Below are 23,130 nucleotides of genomic sequence, written 5' to 3' on the forward strand. Positions count from 1 at the left end.
AGTGTATTAATCTGGGCAGGCATTCCAGAATGTTTTCCTATCGTCGCAGCTGTGCTATCAGAACAAACTCTACACAACACTTAAACTCCAAACCACATCTGTTGGTCATTTAACCCTTCTTAGTTTTATACATTTGAGAGCTAATTGTGTCTTTTGGTAATGAGCATGAAAAAAAAAAAAAAGGACTCTTCCTCATATCACCATCATGTTCAACCACATATGTACTGAAAGCTTGCCATGTGAGCTGTATCAATGCACTTGTCAGATTGTCATGGAAAATACATGGCTTGCTTTATTTGGTCTCAGAGTTGGCCTTTCATATCATGAGCCTGGTGTCATTTGAAAGTGGTACTGGAGCTACCTTCCTTGCCGCAGGTTTACCCAGCATTTTCAAGCAAACACCTCTGATGCAGATTCTCACTAATGTCACTGATTGCATATGTTTTTGTTGTTGTTGTTTTTTTGTCTTAGCAACCCAAATGTGATTTTATTAGAAGCCTGCAAAGTGCTAATATGTAAACTTTAAACATTTGCTTCTGTTGGTTTTTAATTCTATATTCTTTTTTAAAAAAATATATATTTTTTATTGATTTCAGAGAGGAAGGGAGAGGGAGAGAGACATCGAAACATCAATGATGAGAGAGAACCATTGACCAGTTGCCTTCTGCATGCCCCACACTGGGGATCAAGCCCGCAACCCAGGCATGTGCCCTGACCAGAATCGAACCATGACCTCCTGGCTCATAGGTTGACGCTCAACCACTGAGCCATGCCAGCCGGGCTCTAATGCTATACTTTTGATTTTAAATAATTCTTTTGGTTTTTGAACTTACTTTGTTGAACCTTTGTAAGTAAATTCTGCCCAAGAAGTTTTGAAGGTTATCATTTGTTAGAACATCTCTGCCAATAACATACTTTTGGGTTTTAGCATGCCACCCTCAACCATGGGTATAAACCTAAACTTAGCATATGAGGAATGATATTTCCAGATAAAACCAGCACAAACACTTTGGTCTCCATTTCTTTGGAATAGCTACCATTGCCATTATTTGCTTTACTTCTACTGATACGTTAAGATGAAATATCTCTTTTCTTGAGACAAACAAACAAGAAAAATTCCTCAGGCGAGTAACATTTGAGTTGGCTGTAAAAAGGAGTATAAAGCAACAGTTCTCACAGCATGACCTGGGTGTCCATGGGTGTCCCCAAGACATTTTCAGCAAGTTTGGGAAGTAAAAACTATTTACATAATAATACAAATACATTATTTGTCTGTTTTATTGTATTGATATGTTTATTAATACTGCAAAAGCAGTGGGCACATAGGCATGAATAAAGGCCATGGAGAGATCTCCATGTCTCCACAAGTTGCTAATGGGAGTGGGCTTCTTGTTATATCCTGAGAAAAGGAATTTTCTTTCTTTTTTTTTTCCATTTTTTAATTAAGGTATTATATGTGTACATATCTTCCCCATTGCCCCCCCCACCTCACTCCCATACATGCCCTCAACCCCCAAGTTTTGTGTCCATTGGTTATGCTTATATGCATGCATACAAGTCCTTCAGTTGATCTCTTATCTCCCCCACCTCTCCCTAACCTTCCCGCTGTAATTTGACAGTCTGTTTGATGCTTTACTGTCTCTGTATCTATCTTTTTGTTCAACAGTTTATAATATTCTTTATTATCCATGAATGAGTGAGATCATGTGGTATTTTTCTTTCATTGACTGGCTTATTTCACTTAGCATAATGTTCTCCAATTCTATCCAGGTTGCTGCAAATGGTAAGAATTCCTTCTTTTTTATGGCAGCATAGTATTCCATTGTGTAGATGTACCATAGTTTTCTGATCCAGTCATCTGCTGACGGGCACCTAGGCTGTTTACAAATCTTAGCTATTGTAAATTGTGCTGCTATGAACATAGGGGTGCATATATCCTTTCTTATTGGTGTTTCCAGTTTCTTCGGATATATTCCCAGGAGTGGGATTACTGGGTCAAATGGGAGTTCCATTTTCAGTTTTTTGAGGAAACTCCATACTGTTCTCCACAGTGGCTGCACCAGTCTACATTCCCACCAGCAGTGCTCGAGTGTTCCTTTTTCTCTGCATCCTCGCCAACACTTGTTGTTTGTTGATTTGTTGATGATAGCCATTCTGGCCGGTATGAGATGGTACCACATTGTCATTTTGATTTGCATCTCTTGGATAATTAGTGACTCTGAGCATGTTTTCATGTGTCTCTTGGCCTTCCTTCTGTCTTCTTTTGAAAAGATTCTATTTAGGTCCGTTGCCCATTTTTTTATTGGATCATTTATCTTCCTTTTATTAAGTTGTATAAGCTGCCTGTAGATGTTGGAGATTAAACCTTTATCAGTGATAACATTTGCAAATATGTTCTCCCATACAGTGGGATTTCTTGTTGTTTTGTTGATAGTTTCTTTTGCTGTAAAAAAGCTTTTTATTTTGATGTAGTCCCATTTGTTTATTTTCTCTTTAGCTTCCATTGCCCTAGGAGCAGTATCAGTGAAGAAGTTCTTTCGGCATATGTCTGAGATTTTGCTGCCTCTGGATTCCTCTAGTTTTTATGGTTTCCCGTCTTATGTTTAAGTCCTATATCCATTTTGAGTTTATTTTTGTGTATGGTGTAAGTTGGTGATCTAGTTTCATTTTTTTGCATGTTTCTGTCCAATTTTCCCAACACCATTTATTGAAGAGACTGTCTTGCCTCCATTGTATGTTCATGTCTCCTTTGTCAAATATTAATTGAGCATAGTTGTTTGGGTTGATATCTGGATTCTCTTTTCTATTCCATTGATCAATATGTCTTTTCTTGTGCCAGTACCATGCTGTTTTGAGAACAGTGGCTTTGTAATACAGCTTGCAATCTGGTATTGAGATCCCTCCTACTTTATTCTTTTTTCTCAGGATTGCTGTGGCTATTCAGGGTTTTTTTTTTTTATTCCAGATGAATTTTTGGAGAGTTCTTTCTAGGTCTGTGAAATATGCCGTTGGTATTTTAATGGGGAATGCATTGAATGTGTAGATTGCTTTGGGTAGTATGGACATTTTAATGATGTTGATTCTACCAATCCATGAACATGGTATGTTCTTCCATCTGTTTACGTCTTCCTCTATCTCTTTTTTCAGTGTTGTGTCGTTTTCCGCCTATAGGTCTTTTACCTCCTTAGTTAAGTTTATTCCTAGGTATCTTAATTATTTTGGTGCGATGGTAAATGGGATTGCTTTTTTAGTCTCTCTTTCTGTAAGTTCACTATTGGTGTATAGAAAGGCCATAGATTTCTTGGCGTTAATTTTGTATCCTGCTACATTGCCGAATTCATTTATTAAGTCTGTTAGTTTTTTGATGGAGTCTTTTGGGTTTTTTATGTACAATATCATGTCATCTGCAAATAAGGACAGCTTTACATCTTCTTTTCCAATTTGGATGCCTTTTATTTCTTCTTCTTGTCTAATTGCAATGGCTAATACTTCCAGTACTATGTCAAACAGGAGTGGTGAGAGTGGGCATCCCTGTCTTGTTCCTGTTCTTAGGGGAAATGGTTTTAGTTTTTGCCCATTGAGTATGATGTTTGCTGTGGGTTTATCATATATAGCTTTTATTATGTTGAGGTATGATCCTTCTATTCCCACCTTGTTGAGAGTTTTTATCAAGAAAGGGTGTTGGATTTTGTCAAATGCTTTTTCTGCATCAATTGATATGACTGTGTGATTTTTATCTCTCAGTTTGTTTATGTGATGTATCACGTTTACTGATTTGCGGATATTGTACCATCCTTGCATCCCTGGGATAAATCCTACTTGGTCATGGTGTATGATCTTTCTGATGTACTGCTGGAGCCGATTTGCTAGAATTTTGTTGAGGATTTTGGCATCTGTGTTCATTAGGGATATTGGCCTGTAATTCTCTTTCATTGTGTTGTCTTTATCTGGTTTTGGTATTAGGGTGATGCTGGCTTCATAGAAGGAGCTTGGAAGTGTTCCTTCCTCTTGAATTTTTTGGAATAGTCTGAGAAGGATAGGTTTTAGTTCTCCCTTGAATGTTTGGTAAAACTCTCCTGTGAAGCCGTCTGGCCCCGGGTTTTTGTTTGCCGGAAGCTTTTTGATGACTGCTTCAATTTCTTCCATAGTTACTGGCCTATTGAGCTGTTTAGATTCTTCCTGATTGAGTTTTGGAAGGTTATATTTTTCTAGGAATATGTCCATTTCCTCCAGGTTGTCCAGTTTGTTGGAATAGAGTTGTTCGTAGTATTTTGAAACAATCCTTTGTATTTCGGCGGGGTCTGTTGTTATTTCACCTCTTCCATTTCTGATTTTGTTCTGAGAAAAGGAATTATCTGAACTCACATGGGAGAATGAGATATTATAGAAAGCTTTATTTCTGTTGAATCAAAACCCTGAGTTTCCAAGGTCCCAATTCCCTTAGTCCAAGTCATAGAAGAAGTCCCATTTTGCTTTCAGCAGAGCTAAGATCAAAGCCTGTGTCCAGAGTTTCCATTCCGTGTTGGAGCAGTCCAGTTCACCATCAGGCTAGCTTAGTTTGTGTTCCCAGCTGCAAACTAAGCTGCAGTCCATCAGTCCATTGTGTGTAGGGTCCCCATGGCCACATGGCTATTGAGGAAACACGGGCAGAGCAAAGCCAAAGGAACCAGAGGGCCAAGAGCCATGAGCCAAGAGCCACACGTGTGAACTCCTTTGTTTAGGGGATTATGTGTTCCCAAATTTTCATGGGCTTGCAGTGGCCCCACTCTGGCCAATGAACTCTGTTCTCAGGCTTGACTGACACGCAAGTACCTTCCCTATGTCACCTCAACTCACTGCTCAGAAGCCCATCTTCCCATTTGTCCAGTCCCTTCACCCAGTAATCTGCAGGGAATGGACCCGTGGTTCCCTGAGGAGTGTGAAATTGCAGCTTCCTGGTGAAGCTACCCAAATGACACGCCTATAATGTCTGGCCTCCCCTTTGCTTCTTTCCTATTATTGTTAACTAGCTAATTACAATGGTATCAACATCTTTCTAAAACACTTGACATAGTGCTTGGCACAAAGAAAACACTCAAATATTGGCTGTTTCTTATTAAGGTGTTTTTTGAACTCTGTTCTCCAGGAAAAGAGGCTTTGGAGGGATTTAGCAAGAAAAAGACATGACTGGATTAAGATGTGCTAGAGGAAAATACAGGGATAGTATTCATTGTAGTTGGGACCTTTCTTGATGCAACATGGTCCTCAGGGCAAATAGTCACAGCTGAGCTCAGCTGGCTACTTCTGTGGTGGAAACCTTCATCCTCGGGAAGGCTCTTGGGGCATTCCAGGGATCCACTTACTTTAGAAACTATTTTATATTCAACTGGGAATCAGTTCTCTTTTATGGAAAATTTCGCTGGCCCATTGGCTTTCAAATGTGGGTTGATTTTTTTTCTTCTCCTTTTCACTGTCAGCTATTCATGTGCATTACTAGTTACAAAATCATTTCACTCTCCTCAAGTAAGTGGCTGCCTATGCCCATTCTTACATCACCATAGTGTTTGAGGTAGCCAAAAGTTACCACGGGCACAGTCAGCAGAACTGGCCTGGTCTAGGAGTAGCCCTTAGGGACATGGCACACTGATGGCCAAGAAATCACTGGGTTATTACAGAGAGTGAAATTCAGTTCATCAGCAATGTATTGAGTTTACTCTGTGCCAGGCACTGGGGAGCAATAGAGGTGAAAGAATATACCTCTCACCCCATCTGAAAGAAACGTGCATGTCCTTCTAGGGGGAGTCATGTTTGCAAATAACTTCAATGTGAGTTTTGTTTGACAAGTGCTGAAACAGAAGTAAAAGCCAAGTGCTTTGGGAACCCAGAGAGGAAAGCCTGCTTTAGGCTTGGGGAGACTTGATGGCACTTGAGTTGAGCCTTGAAAGAGCGGTCAGGTACTAGCAGGAAGGAGTGGGCAAATGAAGGTCATTCTATCGAGAGACAATATGAGTAAATATAGGGATGGAAAGCAGGCAGAATCAGCAGCATAACTGTGGGACCCAGTGCAAAATGAAAATGCTAAGCCCTTGTTCCAAAACGATCAAACATTATAACATAGTGACAACAGAGCCTTCAACCAAGCATGGGACCTTCTGATGGCAGAGGCCATGTGACTACCTAGGTTAGATGTCCATAGAGCCAATCCTGAGTGCAGGGTGCACATACAAGGAAGGGAGGTGGTCTGAAGCATAGTTCTATGAGAGTGAGTAGTGGAAGACAGTTGTGCAAAGGCAGGTTGGAGTCACGTGCTTGGGTGCTATGCTTAGGGAGGATGGACTGGATGCTGAGTCAGTGGGGAACCTCTGAAGTTTGGAGCTGGGAATGATATGATGAAAGGAGTGTTTTGGAAAGATAGTCAGCCACTGCAGAGTAGAGGCAGGATTTGAAGCGGTATGGCAGGGACCCAAGAGAGAACAGGGGCTTAGGAAGAGATTGAAATATGGACTTTTAAGAAGGAATGGTTCTAAACACTAGAAGCAGCAGCAGGAATGGAGTAGATAAAGTGGGCAGCAGAAACATAACAGAAGTGGAGTGTTCAGGTAAATGAATTGAAAAGTATGAGGAAATGGGTGTGTGCAGAAATGATACTAATGTGGTTAGCCTCCATGGCAAGACTGATAAAAAAAGTGGAAGGAGAGTTGGTAGGTGGGGAAATGGGGCATTCAATCCATGTTATTTGACCAACTGGCTGATGACCCGCAGTGGCTTTATTACTCTGCCAGGATTTAATCAAAGCAATAAGAGTTAATGGTGGAAATAACTGAGTAATGGAAATCCTTCAGCAAAGGGCAGTCCTGTACCCTCATTAATCCAATGAAGCTCTGAAAATGTCCATGGGTCCATAGCACACACTAGTGGCGTGGTGAGGCGAGCAAGTCTTAATGAAGTAAAAGCCAAGCACAGAAAGCTTCAGGTCCCTGCCCACCTGTCCAGCCATTTCTCTCACCATGCCCCACCCAGGCCCTGCGCCCCAGGGCTGACACAGTTGCCTTTGTTTGGGAGTCTTCCTTCCCTACCCCACCACCACACCTCCATCTCCCATGTATCTCTCAAAGCTCTCCTCTGGGCATAATGCTCATGCCCCCCGCCCCCGAGTCTAGATAGCTCCCTGACCACACCATCTCTCACTTATCTAGTCATGTGGGACCAGATCTTATTGGACATGCTATCTGAGTGCTAGTACCATGCTTATCACAAGGGAGATGCTGGGTAAAATGTTTGTGGAACAAATGAATGAATGAAGAGATCAAGTTTGTCCCTTAAATTGAAGCTGAAAGCCCATTCAATTTCAGATTAAATAGTTGACAGCTTTTTGTTCCAAAGAGGGCACGTGATCTGCAGTTTCTAAGCAGCAGAAAGTATCCTGCTGCTGTTTAAAAAACCAAGTACCAAATGGGGCTCGGAAAATCCTGTTTTATCATTCTGACACCCCAGCCCACCTGTTGTAACCAGAGACCAGGAAGGAGTAGGCCCATCCCAAGAGTGAGATTGGGGTTGGAATGGCCCACACTAGTGGATTGGCTGTAGAGCATTCAAAAATATTAAAATATCAAGGGAAAGTTGCACTGTCTTTATTATCACCAGAAGCTGGCCATTGTAAATTATGTCAGTGATAAAATACTCCTCCCCTTCGGAGTCTGCCCTCGCTGCCTTCTCCCGTGGGAGCGCCCCGTGAGCCCCACTGAGGAGCAGCACCGAGCTTTAATCATGCCTCTCAGGGCAGAATACAGGCTATTTATGTGCTCTTCCTATAAGCTCGGGCTTCAAAACTTCCTTTTCCTCCTCATATTGGCATTGCCATAGCAACCTTCCTAGGGCCAAGCCTGTCACTTCTCAGGTTCTCTATATCCCCTCTTTCAGATTCAGGGAGGCATCCAGAGGGTCATTGGCTCTGAAGAGCCTGTTTGAGTGGAGTTGAAGTCTGTGTGTTAGAAGAGAAGTGGAGGCCGTGGTGGAACCAGGCTCTCTACCTTTGTGTCTGCCCGAGAGGAGCGATGTGTGAGGGAAGGTGAGGATGTGCTTCTGGTCTTCTGTTTACTAACAATTGTTGAACTTGTAGACCTCACTCAGTGAACACATCTTTCTGAAACTCCTCCCAGTGTACTCAATAACGTTGGAAAATATTTCAAAAGCTTCAGAATGGCAATTTGAAAACTTCCACTAAACAACATTTTCTATCAGAATTAACAAACAAGTTAATTCTATAATATATATTGATACCCTGTCTTGGCAAACCAAATGAGTAGTTTGGAAGGTATGGTAATACCAGTAGGTCACTCATAAACTCCGAGATGGGTAGTTAACCAGCTGTTAGAATGAGCACCCCAGTTGGAGGGCTGCTCTCATCCCTCCCCAGGAACTTGTGAGCAGAGCAGCACCCAAATCCTGGGATGCTGCTTGAAGTTGTCATGTCCATGCTGAGTTCAAGGGCAGAGATACCAGGTGTAGATTAGGAGCTCCACTGCCTTCAGGATAAAACCCAAGGACTCCCTTCACGATGTGGGTTTTGTCACGCTCCAACCTCCTATCTAGGATCACCCTACTACCATCCTTGCATTCTAGGCACTAGCTTTGCTGAGAGACTTCCAGTTCCTCCAATAATATCTGTTCTCTCAACCTTCCCACCTGGGCCATGCTATTCCTTTGCCTGGAATTTTCTATTTAACCCCTCTCCCTCATTGACCAGAATAATTCAAGACTAAGTTCTGGCATCATCTCATGAAGGAGGCCTTTCTTTGCTCAGTCCCCCAAATGGGGTCAGTTAGATGCAGAATTCGTTTCTGTATACTTAGGTTGTAGCTCAATAGCCTCACCTGCCTTCTGGCCCTTGTTGTTCTTGTCCCTGCCTTCTGCCCCTTTGTTTATTTCCATGTCCAGAACATTTTCTCATGTGCTTCCTTCTGGCCTTGGCTTTGCTCCTCCAGCAGAATTCTCTGGAGTTGTTTCTTTTGCCTCTCTCAGGGCTGATTATGTGTTGCTAAGCACTGTTCTTATAGTCCTTGGGAGCTCAGTGGTGGTGTAGTGGTGAAACTGTCTCAGAAACCTGGAGAAGTTCACCACCCAGGTATTTTCTATTAGCAGCAACCCCATCAACAGAAGAGTAGAATCCATTACTTTTGATCGCTATTTTATGGACAAATCTATCAAGGTATATAAAATACGTTCTCAAATAGCTAAGTACAAGTTGAATGTTGTTTTGTTTCCCTTCCTAAACTCAACGTATCTGGCGCTGTTTAGCTCAATTTTTATTTTTCTCTGTACCTTCAGGGCAACCTTGAATGTCTCACAGCCCTAGTGATTCAAGGTCAGGAGGCCCAGGGCTCTTGGTCTGTACAAAGTGTCAGACCCGCAACACTTGGCTCTTCAGACCCCTGATGAAGGTTCTGTTCGTTCCTCGTGACACTTGGCCAGCCCCACTTCGCCATCTCTCTTCATGAAAAATAATGACCTTGCTAATTTCAAGGCCTCAAAGTATCTTTTTCTCTAGCTATGGTTAATTTTTCCTCTTTCAAGGGAGAAAAGAGAAGAAAAAAAAAAAAGGACTATGATATTTTCCCACTTTCTAAAAAATGTAAATCTATTTTTTTTTAAAAAAAGTGAATCTAGCCTATGATTATTTTTTCTCAATTGGGAAAGTTTATACATCAACTTAGCTGCTAATTTCTTCAATTAACTACTCCCCCTCTTTTATTTTTTAACACCAGTACCAATTAAATACTTCCTGGTGAAGCCTGTTGTTTTATAATTAGTTTTGTAAAGAGATCACCCTCTTTTCCTTAAACATTTTTAAAATAGTTGAACATAACCAGACTTTTACAAAACCAGGCATCCAATGGTCACTTGCAGACTAATTTAGAGGCTCACAGGTGGGGGTGAGGAAATGGCGCCTGTAAGAATCATGGGAAGTTTTTTAAAGGCTACTTGCTCACCTTCTTCTCACCCCACTTCACCCCTGGGTATAACTAAACCTAGGAAAATGTAAATTTTAAACAGCCCTCTTGGTGATTCTAAGATAGCCCCTGGTTGAGAATCATGGTCATGGTGGTTCCAGCTAGGTAGGGCCCATGGGAGTATTGTTAATTTCACATGCATTATACTGGGGAGCACAGTGGGGAAGTCAGATGTGATGATTTTCAGGGGAATTCTGGAAGAGTTGCGTTTTGGGTTGGATCTTGAATAATAATAACATAGCAACAACTGATATGTATTGACCATGGACTGCATGGAGCACTTCTATATGTCGTCGCATTTAATCCTGGCCAAAATCTTACTGTGAGGCAGATGGTATTATCCCAAGATGAGGGAAATGGAGCTCAGAGACATCCAGTGATTTACCAAAAGTCACACAGCAAGTAACTAACGGAGTTGGTGTTCCACCCTTCAGTCAGTATGACCTAAGCTCTGACTGCTTTGCTATATCAGATTCAGTGGGAAGGAGGCAGCAGAGACTCAGGGTGTGGGACAATGATAAGAGAATTATTTTCCACCTGGTCAAAATTTTGGTTGAAGACAGATGTCTGGGCTTAGAAGAAGTCCAAAAGCCAAGTATGGGCATTATTATTATGCTGGAAATTGTCTTTCCGTCTCTAAGAAGATGAGAAAGGCCAAGTTTTTATCATCATGAATAGATCTGGTGTAATATCATCATTCAATTTTTCTTTCTGATTCCATAATTACAATTCATAATCATAGTCCTTTGTTGGAGGTCGGAAGGACTTAGACCCCACGTAGCCCTGTTTCTTGTTGGACTCCCTCCGTTGGCAGGTTTACTTACTCAAGGAAAGGCAGCAAAGTGTAGAGCAATAGTTCTCAATTTGGGGTGGATTTGCCCGCAAGGGACATATGGCAATGTCTGGAGACATTTTTCATTGTTACAACTAGAAGGTGCTACAGGCATCAGTGGGTAGAGGCCAGGGATTCTGCTAAACATCCTGTAATTCACAAGACAGCTACTGCCCAAGCCTCCTCACCTGTAAGCGGAGTGCTGGGTGCATGGGTGCAGTTGGGGGAGGGGAGGGGGGAGTGAGACCAGCATGATGCTCCAGCCCCTTTTCTCCTTGGTTTCTCTTGCTCCAGTGAGTAACTTGGCTCTGAGGCCTTCTGGGACCGTGCCCCAGGCCTCTGGCCTCTGCTGGGCAGCCCCTTATGATGGCCTCGCTGCCACAGTTAAGTTTGGAGAGGAGGGAAGGGGGACACATGGACCTGGAGCTGAGGAACTGGTTTGCAAACTTATGGACAATTGCAAATCAAAGGATGGGAAAATGGAGGGCTTAACAGCCAAATTTGTGAACTTAGAGTTCCTAAGTTTGATAAATGTAGGCTTGATTTCAGTTTCAAATCTCCCCAAACTATCTAAACGGAAAAGGCATGAGCTCGGTGACAACAGAATCTTTGGAGGTCTGGACAGGTTAGCAGAAAAATGTCTAAATCTCACACATCTACACTTCAATGGAAATACCTGCTCCTTGGGACCTTTGAAAAATTAAGAATATCTGAAAAGCTTGGGTCTGTTTAACTGTGAGGTCACTAATCTGAATGACTTCCAAGAGGGTCTCCTAGCGCCTGCCCCAGCTGACCGACCTGGATGGCTCTAAGAGAGAAGATGGAGAACCCTCTGACTCACATGCCAAGTAGATGATGTAGACGAAGAAGAGGAGGATGAAGGAGAAGATGAAGACGAGGATGGTGAGGAGGAAGAGTTTGATGATGAAGATGAAGTCAGTGGGGAGGAAGAAGAATTGGGACATGATGGAGAAGTTGATGAAGAGGATGAGGATGAGGATGAAGAGGAGGAGGAAAGCTGGAGAGGAGAAAAGAGAAAGAGTACCAGATTACGAAGGAGAAGATGATGAATAACTGTTTAGTATTGGTTGGATGGCTCATATGGATTTGGTAGCTGGGTTTTGTTTATTTTTGTAAAGGTAGCTGTGAAACAGACCCACCACCCAAGTGCCATTCTGCTTTCCTCTTGGAAATCCACCATCAAGCTTTGGGACTAAAACCCCAACAAAATTGTAAGTGCTGTTAGGTTTTCGTGTAAGACTCTTGCTCTGGCGTGGATAGCCGTGACTGGTGAGTCAACAGTCTATTATACTTAGATTGTAAGAGCATTTCTACCTTCAGTACAACAAAGAAGCTTTGTAAATAAAACCTTAACATAAAAAAGAAAGACAGCTTCCCTTAGTAAAGAATCCGCTGCCCAAAATATCAGTGGTGCTGAGGCTGAGAAACCCTTGTGTAAAGGGCACGGACTTTGTAGTGGGACCGCCTGGGTTTGAATCCAGCTTTATACTTACTAGCTATGTGACCTTGGCCAAGATACTTAATCTCTCTGTGGCCCATCTGCAAATAAGGGTAATGATAGTCCTTACCTCATAGTGCTGTTAAGAGATTTGAGTTAGTCAGTATGAGGCATCTGGTGCTGTGGGAGTGGAGGAGTGGATTCCTGAGCCACCCTGACTGGGTGTGAATCCTCCATCGGCCACTTAACAGCTGTGTGACTTTGGCCAAGTCACAAACATTCTTGACTCACATTCTTTATCAATAAAATGAAGATAAGCCCCGCCGGCATGGCTCAGTGGTTGAGCGTCAACCTATGAATCAGGAGGTCACCGTTCGATTCCCAGTCAGGGCACATGCCCGGGTTGCAGGCCTGGTCCTCAGTGGGACATGCAGGATGCAGCCGGTTGATGATTCTCATCATTGAAGTTTCTCTCTCTCTCTCTCTCCCTCTTCCTTCCTCTCTGAAATCAATAAAAACTATTTAAAAAAATAAAAAATAAATAAAATGAAGATAATAGTACCTACCATTAAGATAAATCACGTGTGCAAATTGGTTGTAAGAATGACTTGCACATCATAAAAGTCGTATAAGTACCAATTGTTATTATTAATTTATTCATTTGTTGCACAAATATTTGGGCCTCCTGTGCCTTACAGCTGGTAGACAGCAGAGTCAGGAATAGGACTCCTGACTCCTGAAGGAAGGAAAGCTCTGTCCAGTGTGACAATTTATGTCTACTTGTTGGCATCCTGTATAGCAGGACGCTGGGGGGTCTAGCATTCTGGGTAATTATTACTTTGGAGACAGCGTGGAGAGAGGCACTAGGAGCTACAGTGTCACTTAGCAACTAAAATCTCCAATTCTGCCTTTGAAAACTGAGAGACTGATGGGTGTTACAGAAGGAAAATCAACAGATGCTGAGGTCAGGTGCTGCAGTTAGAGTTGCCAGTGGTAGAGAAAGTGATTTTCATTTCTTCCTGTTATTATTACTGGAAGAGGTATGTCTTTAATAGGCACTCAGTGCTGTCACTGTGATGTTCCAGTCCAGTTCACCATGGTGACAGGAGTGCCCTCTGAAGGTTTCCTTTTTCTTACTTTCTTTTTGTTTTGTTTTGTTTCGTTGTGAGATGTAGAAGAACAAGGAAGTTCGAGATTTGCAAGAGCTTGTAACTTTAGGAGTAGACATCATTCCTATTGGAAAATGAGCCTAGTGAAGATTAACACACTTGTTTAAATGGCTTTAAAACGTATGTGTTATTTTTAATGGCTCTATTAATTAGACTCTCTCTGATGGCTCCTATTGGAGAAATAGAAAGCTTAGGGCTCTCCGCCTATGAAGTAAAGCAAGACCTAGGTTTGTAAGCCCGCACGCGAGCCTCCCTCTAGCCAGGTTCACCTGAACTAAGGGGTCGTCTCTTTGCCATCAAGAACTCAGCAAGCGCAAAACAGGTGAAAGTAGCAAATTATTTGGAGACCTTTCCAACCTGTACCTGACCTTCTCTGAGTCATTTGCGGGAGTAATTGCCCGTGGAAATTGCTGTGCATTTTATCTGTGGTGCTATTGAAGCCCTGGTTGAAATGAGGTTGCACAGACGACGCTGGTGACGGGTTAGCACGGAGTGGGCGCTGATGCTTTATTCGACAGATGAGAAGTACCTGAAAATAACCTTCTGTCTCCCCTGTAAGAATTTTGCTTGTTAAGTGACATTCACCAACACAGCAGAGTTTCAGTGTGGCATAGGACTCTGTGCTATTCTTAGCAGGATATTAAATGAGAGTGTTCAGGCTTTGCTTGTTATATAATGGGGGATGGATGCGTTTTAGATGCCTTGATTTAGGGGGCACTCGAAAGATAATTATTGCCCGGGGCAATAGCTGTCCCTCTTGAGGAGGAATGAGGGCATTGTGCTGACAGGAAAGTCAAACATCCCGTACATCAAGGTAGAGTCAATCCTGCCCCCTTACTTACGGGGGATAACACCTTAAATAACACTCCCAGTGGATGCCTGAAACCGTGGATAGTACCAACCCCTACATAGTGTATACTCTATTTTCCCCTATACACACATACCTTTTCACCTAAAGGAAGCACTTCACAGCTTCTCGTTGGCGCATCTGAATTGCCAGCATCACGATTCTTGCACTTTGGGGACAGTATTAAGTAAAATAAGGGCTGTTTGACTACAAGCACTACAATGCCACAACAGTCCATCTGGTAACTGAGACAGGTACTATGCAGAGTGTACACAGTGTGGATACGCTAAGCAAAGGGCTGATTCACGTCCTGAGCAGGATGGAGCCGGACAGCTCGAGATTTCATCACACTACACGGAACAGAGCGCACTTGAACACTTACCGCATTGTTTATTTCAGGAGTTTTTACCATGGAGTCTAGAGAGCTTCCTCAGAAAGTGAAACCATCGTACGGAGGGACTACTGCATCGCTAACCTGTGGGATTGCTTTCTCGTTGTCTCCTGGCTTCATTGCCATTGTTCTGTCTGCTGAGTGAGGGTAGCTGCCTTGATATTCCCTTTCTGTTTCTTCAATATAGCCCAGTATCTCACCCCCCACCCTGACCATCTGCCTCCCTTAGGTTGGGGCATTAAACTTAAAACTTAGGAGACATACTGAGGATGAGGATGGCATAAAGCAGTGCCTCTCAAACTTTAAGATGCCTCAAAATTACCTGAAATTTTTGAAAAAAATACAAATTCCTGGGCCTCACTCTCAGAGATTCTGATCCAATAGGTCTGGGGTGGGCCAGGGAGTTTGCATTTCTAACAATTACCCAGGTGGCGGATGCTACTGGTCTGAGACCTGACTTTGGGAAGTCCTTGTGTGATTTATAATAAGAAACATCTACTGTATTTGATTTTCACCTGTTTCTGGCACAGAGCTCCTAAAACCCCTGGAATTTCCTGTGATGAGAGTACCACTTTTTACATTAAGGAGGTGACCTTTGGACTTGCACCTAAGGATGGGGCTGGGTGCCAGTGGAGCCAACCGTGGGATTAGAGGGTTGGGACTTTCAGCTTCCCTCCCCCAGGTGCTGGAGATTGAGTTCATTCGCCAGTGGCCAGTGATTTAATCAATCATGCCTATGTAATGAGGCCTCCAGGACTTTGAAAGCCTACCTCCATTTCTAATAATTATCTTTTCAATTATTACATTGTTTCCTGATTTGTCTCTTTTATCAATAGTTATTCCCCCTATGTATTCGCTCAGCCCATGCTTTTTCAGTCCTTTCTTTTTCTGTAATTTGGCGTGAAAGTGAGGAAAAAGACGTCAGAGAGCCAATGTGACTATAACATATCAACCCATCTTCCATGACCAGCATGCCCCCATCATTGCCGAATGGAGTTTCCAGGTGAGGGGCTAACAAAGGCCTCATGGTCTTTTGCTGGGAATTAGGACTATAGAAACAAACATAGGTTTAGTGGTAAAGTCTTCTTTAAATTTGATTTTAATATACTATCTGGAATTTTGCATAGAAAAGTCTGCTTGGATAGATCCATAAACTACCAACATAGGGCAACACTTTTTTCATTTTTACAAAAAGGCAAAAGATATAATTTTAATCCTTTCGTTATCTCTAAGCTTTAATAAATACACTTGCAGAGGTATTTATGGCTATAACATAAATAGAACCATTAATTTATAATTACAAAAATAGAGCCTTTAATTTATAATTAAATATAAAAATATTTCATTTAACCTTCTCGAGTTTTGGGATAAATTATGCTCTGCAAGATTGTTTATTAGAAGTTGGGGTGCATTTTCCAACAGAAATAATTTTATGAATAATGGTCAGCTTGCTCGAGGAGCCATAAGTCTATCTAACTCACTGATTATTAAAAGTGTGCAGGCGAGCACTAGCTGGTTTGGCTCAGTGGATAGAGTGTCGGCCTGCGGACTGAAAGGTCCTGGGTTCGATTCCAGTTAAGGGCACATGCCTGGATTGCGGGCTCAACCCCCCTTTGGGGGGCGTGCAAGAGGCAGCCAGTCAATGATTCTCTCTCATTATTGATGTTTCTATCTCTTCCTCTCCCTTCCTTTCTGAAATCAATAAAAAAATATATTGAAAGTGTGTTGGCGAGGTTCTAACGGCCTTGCAGAAGCTGGTCTCTAGAATGCCAGGGATGCCCTGCTAACACAGGGATGGTTCTTCCCTTCATCACCTCCCTGTGGTAGCAGACAGGTGCCCACCCCGCTTCTGGAACCTGGAGTAGATGTCCCTTCCCTCAGCTTTCTCATCTAGAGACTGGGAGCTCAGAAGGATGGGGAGCTAGAGAGCAGGTTAAAAGTGGAAGCGGGGAAGAGCCAGGAGCTTAGGACCAATAGCCTTAAACACATTCTTTGAGTCTCTTTTTTGTTCCACCAAGATCCTAGGGATTGAGCTACCTACTTCCTTTCCGTTGCCCTTGTGTTGCTTCTGACTAGGGTTTCCCTCCATCCTGGGTTCATAGAACAGTCTCTCAATTTCCCTTCTCCCTAGCCCAGTGGTCGGCAAACTCATTAGTCAACAGAGTCGAAGTTTGCCGACCACTGCCCTAGCCTTTGAGAAAGCATGAAGAATGTTATTCCAAGTGATAAAAGAAAGCTGACTAGAAATAAAAAGTGTCCTTATTATGGTTATCCTTTGTTACCCACTTTGATCTGCTGGGGAGAGAGAGAGAGAGAGAGAGAGAGAGAGAGAGAGAGAGAGAGAATGAATTTCCTTGAAGGGCATAACTTTCCAGATTGGAAGGGTTTATTGAAAGCCTAGCATAATGGATTAAAGAGTGAACACAGCAAAAGGTCCATTATTATGCATTTTTAGATCATTGCTGAAAAAAGAATTTCTAGATAGAAAAAAAAAAAACAGATTCAGTTTGAAGGATGAAGGATCTGAATGCTTTTGACTTCTCAATAGCAAGGGAACACAATGGAGAAATGCATTCAAAATTCTGGAAGAAAAAAAAAAAGGATTTCTAATCTAGAATGCCACACCCAGCCAAGCTGTTAATTCAGTATAAGAATAAACACTGGGTCTCAAAAACTGTGCTCCCATATATCCTTTCTCTGAAAGCTGTTAGACGATGTCTTCTACCAGCAAAAAGGGGGTAAAACAAGAGGGATGAAGATAGGGGGTTGGGATCCCACCTGAATACTAAATGAAGGGACTTCCCAGGATACAGGGGCAGAGACGTCCACGCAGATGACAAGGCAATCGTTCAGAAGTCTCCAGGAGAGATTTCTTTAATTAATAAACTAACTACTGTGTTTTGATATAGTAGGAAGAGGCATTTATCTGTGGGAGAATTTGGAGTCACATTAGCCATAAGTAGACTAAGCAAGAAAAGACAAAGATCATTATTAGCTACATTGCAGAAAAGGAAAAGTAACCACATATAGTACACGACTTAGCTGTGAATGACTTAGCTGTGAATAGCATTCATCTACTTATAATAATGTAAACATAGATAATTATATAACCATTGTGATTATAGAATTATATTGGGAGGGTGGGGCAATGGGAAAAGTTGTGTATATACGTGCGAGATTGGAGGTGAGGTGGGGAAAAGAGTTCAATTCTCAGAGGTCAATGGATATATCAGGATATAGCAGTTTGAGCCTGGTATTAAAATAGAGAGATCAATAGCAAAACAATCAGCTAACAATGGAAGTGGGTGCTTTTGCAAAATAGAAAATTGGGTGAAAAGAAAGATGGCCTAGGGGAAAAAGGAATTTTTAAATGTCTTGGGCATTTCACTCTAAACTGGGTATGTGTTATGTATACAAAAATAAATACCAAATTTTAAAAAGGGAGACAAACTTTTGCCCATTCAGAAAATTCCATACATCAATTTCCAATTAGGGGCCAGAGAATACTATCTTACTGTTCTTTGGATGAGACCCAGAACTCCTGATGTGATACAACATTAATTGTAAACTACTCAAATGCAGAAATAAGCCTCCTCTTGTTTTTTATTTTTATTTCAGAAAGGGAGAGGGAGAGAGAGAGAAAAAAACATCAATGATGAGAGAGAATCATCAATTGGCTGCCTCCTGCACACCCCCCTACTGGGGATTGAGCCTACACCCCAGGCATGTGTCCTGACTGGGAATCCAACCATGACCTCCTGGTTCATGGGTCAATGCTCTACCACTGAGCCATACCCACCACGCAGAAATAAGCCTCCTCTTTTCCAAATCAGCATTTTGTCTTGGGGTTGGGAGAGGTCTCCTTGCTCCTTTCCCACAATGAAAGACCAACTCATCCACATTGAGAGTCATCAAGGCGCCTCTGCACTGAGGTTCAGTCACGACAGTGACGTTGCTGCACTCTCCGACGTCACATTCCCACGTCACATTCAGATATCCATGCGGTGTTAGCCGGACTTGCATGTCTGCTCTCCCAGTTAGGTCTTATTTAAGGACATAATGCTTTATATATAAGATATCAATAAATAACATGTAGACATGTAAAACACAACCCACTCCATCTAAAATTAGAGCCAGGCATTAAGAGCACAGCAATCTATTTTTAATAATAATAAAATGTCATAATAGTAATAATAATTGAGTAAGGCCCTCCTGAGGACCTTACGCTTCCAGGCTGGGGACGGGAGCAGCCCTGGGCCGGAAATGACGGATGTGGCGTCACTACCGTCACTGTGACCAGAGCACGAGGGCCTCAGACCTGCGCCTGGTTCTGGGATCATTAACAAGAGAGCTATTCTTTCTGTATTGATTTGGTGTAACTGTTGTTTTATGCTCAAGATTACATTAACTTTTTGGCAGCCTTCCTGAGCAAAGCACCTCTACACTTCACGTGTGACCTCTGGTCGATTGTAGACCAGAACAGCAGTCACCAACCGGTGGTGCCTGGACCACTGGTGGTCCATGAGGTCCGAAAGGTTGGCGACCGCTGGACCAGAAGACAGTGCTGAGGCAGGGCTGCTATACAGGCTTATTGAGTTGAGGTCAGACTGCCGGGGATCAGGCAGCCATCCAGCCCCAGAGGCTGCTGCACAGCCCACTGGTGACGTCACCGGCGTGGGGGAGGCAGGAGTTGCCACCCAGTTGTATATGCGGTATTTAGGAGCTTTGAAGAGCTGATGTCTGCACTATTCAGGCTTCGACTGCTGCTTTTCATCCGCCTCCTTTTGATCAGTCAGGTGAACACTGCTCCCTGGCAGCACTTTCTGATCCTCCTTTACAATTCTCTTTATGTGGATCTGTGGCCTCAGTTTCTCAGGCATCCGTATGCAGCCCTGCCAGGCCGACTACCTGAAGGGCTCTTTCCCTGGCCTCTAGATCTATGCCTTTCTCTCTCTTTCCTTCCCTTTTAGTCTGCCAGCTAAGCCTGAGTAGGATTGTTTGACAGAAATGATGTACTGTATCCATACCATGGGAGAGAATTCATCAACAAAATAAGGATGAACTATTGATATGTGCAACAAGATAGATGGATTTCAAGGATATTTCTTAGTGGAAAAAGCCAGTCTCAAAAGATCACTTACTATATGATTCCATTTATAGAACATTCTTGAAATGACATAATTGTAAAAAAGAAGAGGTTCGTGGTTTCTGGGGGCGGGGAGTGTGAGTAGCACAAGGGAGATCTCTGTGACCATAGAACAGTCCTGAGTTTGGAACTTGTGGTGTAAGATGTGGTGCTGGTTACGTGAATCTACACATGTGATAAAACACCCCAGGATTATACACATACTTTATAGCAATGCAAATCTCCTGGTTTTAATATTGTACCTTTGTTATTTGAGATGTAACTGATGGGGAGATGGGATGAGGGTTATACAGAATCTCTCTGTGCTATCTTTACAGCTTTCTGTGAGTTTATAATTATTTCAACATAATTTTTTTTTGTTTCTTAAAAAGAGGAATGAACTATTGTTGATACAACCCAAGAGATGTGAGTGAACATTTCTCCCAGGGAGATATATGAATGGCCAATAAGCACATGAATAGGTGCTTAATGAACTTCATTAGCTATTAGGGAAATGCAAATCAAAACTACAGTGAGATAGCAGATCACACTCATTAAGATGGCAATTATAATAAAAAACAACAGAGAATAACAAGTGTTAGGTTTTGGGAGACATTGGGAACCCTTATACACCTTTGGGGAGAATATAAAGTGATACACCACTTTGGAAAACCATTTGGTAGTTCCTCAAAATGTTAAACATAGAGTTCCCATATAACCCAGCGACTCCATTCCTAGGTATATACCCAAGAGAAATAAAAACACACTCAGGCAAAAACTTGTACATGAGTGTTTATAACAGCATTATTTATAATAACCAGGAAGTGGAAATGACCCAAATGCCCATGAACTAATGAATGGGTAAGTGAAAAGTGGTATACCCGTACATGGAATATTATTCAACAATAAGAGGATAGGCCTTGAAAACATTGATAAATGAAAGAAGCTAGCCACTGAAGGCCACATGTTGTATAATTTAATTTATATGAAATGTTCCAGAATAGACAAATCTATAGAGATGGAAAGTGGTTGCCTTGGGGATGAGAGTGGGGTGGATGGACAGGGAATGACTGGTAATGGGTACATGGTTTCTTTGGGGGTGGGGGAATGAAAATATTCTAAACTTAGATGCAGTGATGGTTGTACAACTCTGTAAATATACTAAGATCTATTGAATTGTATTCTTTAATGGATGCATTTATAGTATATGAATTCTATCTTAATAAAGATGTTTTTAAAAAGTACATACTGTATGATTCCATTTATATAAAATCATGGAAAATGCAACCTAATCTATGGTGACAGAAAACATCAGCAGTTGCTTGGGAATGGGAAAGTGTCGAGAGAAGGGAGAAGCGGGAGGGGTGGAGGGATTATGAAGGGACAAGACAAAACCTTTTTGGGGTGATAGAGATGTTCACTATCTTGATTGTGGTGATGGTTTTATGGGTGTATACACATAACATCAAACTGTGTCCTTTAAACATGTGCAGTTTATTGTATATCAATAACTCATTTTAAAAAACCCAGAGCAAAACTGTGAGTAAAATTCACAAATTTGATAACTATTTATTGGGTGCTGGTATAGTGTCAGCTCCCGGGGATACGGTGACAAGAAAAAAATGTGTCCAGCCTTCAAGCAGCTCATGCTTTGTCAGGAAGGAAGCATGTGTAATATGAGCTCTATAGACATGCCTGTGACTACCAGGCATGTCTATAGAGCTCATATTACACATGATACCCGCCGTGGGGAGGTTTCCTGGAAGTGTTGGCACCTGAGGTCAGCATTCAAGGGAAAATGGGAGTTAGAAGTAGAAGGTGGGGTTTTGTGATGACATAATGGTCCTCCTTCATGATACTAACCTGGGGGAGCGGCAGGAGCACAGAGTATGTTCTTGTTACATTTCAGAGGGGACCTGATTTTATTCTCGCCATACCACCCCCAACCCCACCCCAGGAGTCACATGACAGGGAAGTGGATTGTGCACCTGAGCAGGAAATGCAAAGATAGTACATCCTTCATCGCTCTCAGCAGACTTGCTCTTAATTACTTATTTGTGATTACCCATTCCAGCTCTGTCCCTCCGCTACACTGTTTGCTGTGTGAGGGCCAAGACTGAGTGTCTCATTCACCCTCTTGTCCCAGCAGGTAGCACCGTGCTTGGCACGTGGCAGGGTTTGGTAAAGATTACTTGCTGATAGATTTGGATGTGGGCTGGTACAGGGTACATGGAAACGCATTTTATTGGTGGCCTCAGGCATGGCTCAAACTCTATGTGGTTCTACTAATGAAGTAGTCCAACGGCGCCCCTCGCTCTCTGTATCCTAGCTCTGGCCCTGGCCAGGTCAGCTCGCGCCACCCTGCCCTTGTCTTACTGATCTGGTGGTAGGAGACTCCATTCCCAGAGGCTCTCAGGATGAGGTTCTCCTGGGAAGTCAGGACGCCCTGTCCTAGGAAGGGCAGTTCTAGCCATTGGCTGGCTCTGGGCAAGGCGGGCATCCTTGGGCTCTGGTCCAGGGACCACTCATATGTCGTTTCTTCTCTTCCTCTTGCCTCTAGCACTTCTTTATGCCACCATCTTCGGGAATGTGACGACCATTTTCCAACAGATGTACGCCAACACCAACAGGTACCATGAGATGCTCAACAGCGTTCGGGACTTCCTGAAGCTCTACCAGGTGCCAAAGGGATTGAGTGAGCGAGTCATGGATTATATCGTGTCCACCTGGTCCATGTCCAGAGGCATTGACACAGAGAAGGTGAGGAGGGCGACGAGCTCAGATAAGCCCCTTGTCTGCCAGCCTTCCCCGGGGAGACCTGGGCCTCTCCTAGGACAGTGGTTCTCAAACTGGCTGGGCCGCAAATTCACCCGGGTAGTTTGGGGTGTCCAGATCCTACCTCCAGAGATGTTGATGGAAATGGAAGTCTAACTGTCCAGGGCAGAATTTCCCACACTTATATAATGATAAGAATCGGGGCCACCCAGGGCGCGGTCATCAGTATTACTGATTATCCTTTTGCCTCAGGCTAGGATGGCACAAGATGGCACAGCACTGCTACTGAGCCTGTGTTTATTCAAACTTCTGATATTTTGTTCACCATGGATTTTTGTATGATCTTTTAATTTAATTTTTAATATTGCATTAAAAAAACAAAACAGCCCTAGCTGGTTTGGCTCAGTGGATAGAGCATCGGCTTGCAGACTGAAGGGTCCCAGGTTCGATTCCGGTCAAGGGCACATGCCCGGGTTGCGGGCTCGATCCCTGGTGGGAAGCGTGCCGGAGGCAGCCATTGATGTTTCTCTCATCATCAATATT

General features: G+C 42.8%; 1 protein-coding gene and 1 pseudogene across 3 annotated transcripts in view; both read left to right on the forward strand.

Moving 5' to 3' along the window:
* Window positions 1–23,130, forward strand: part of KCNH1 (potassium voltage-gated channel subfamily H member 1) — a gene marked incomplete at both ends in the record, with an annotated part of 267,549 nt that overhangs the window by 165,207 nt on the left and 79,212 nt on the right. For both annotated transcript variants that reach the window (XM_079761861.1, XM_079761862.1), the window contains one exon: window positions 22,373–22,572. In XM_079761861.1, the coding sequence (XP_079617987.1) occupies window positions 22,373–22,572 (200 nt within the window). The remainder of the gene's footprint in view (window positions 1–22,372; window positions 22,573–23,130) is intronic.
* LOC307093712 (acidic leucine-rich nuclear phosphoprotein 32 family member B-like) lies at window positions 11,073–11,895 on the forward strand (annotated as a pseudogene). The gene has a single exon. The product of its transcript is annotated as an acidic leucine-rich nuclear phosphoprotein 32 family member B-like (transcript).

The sequence above is a fragment of the Cnephaeus nilssonii genome (assembly GCF_951640355.1).
Source record: "Cnephaeus nilssonii genome assembly, chromosome: 21".
Taxonomy (NCBI): Eukaryota; Metazoa; Chordata; class Mammalia; order Chiroptera; family Vespertilionidae; genus Cnephaeus; species Cnephaeus nilssonii.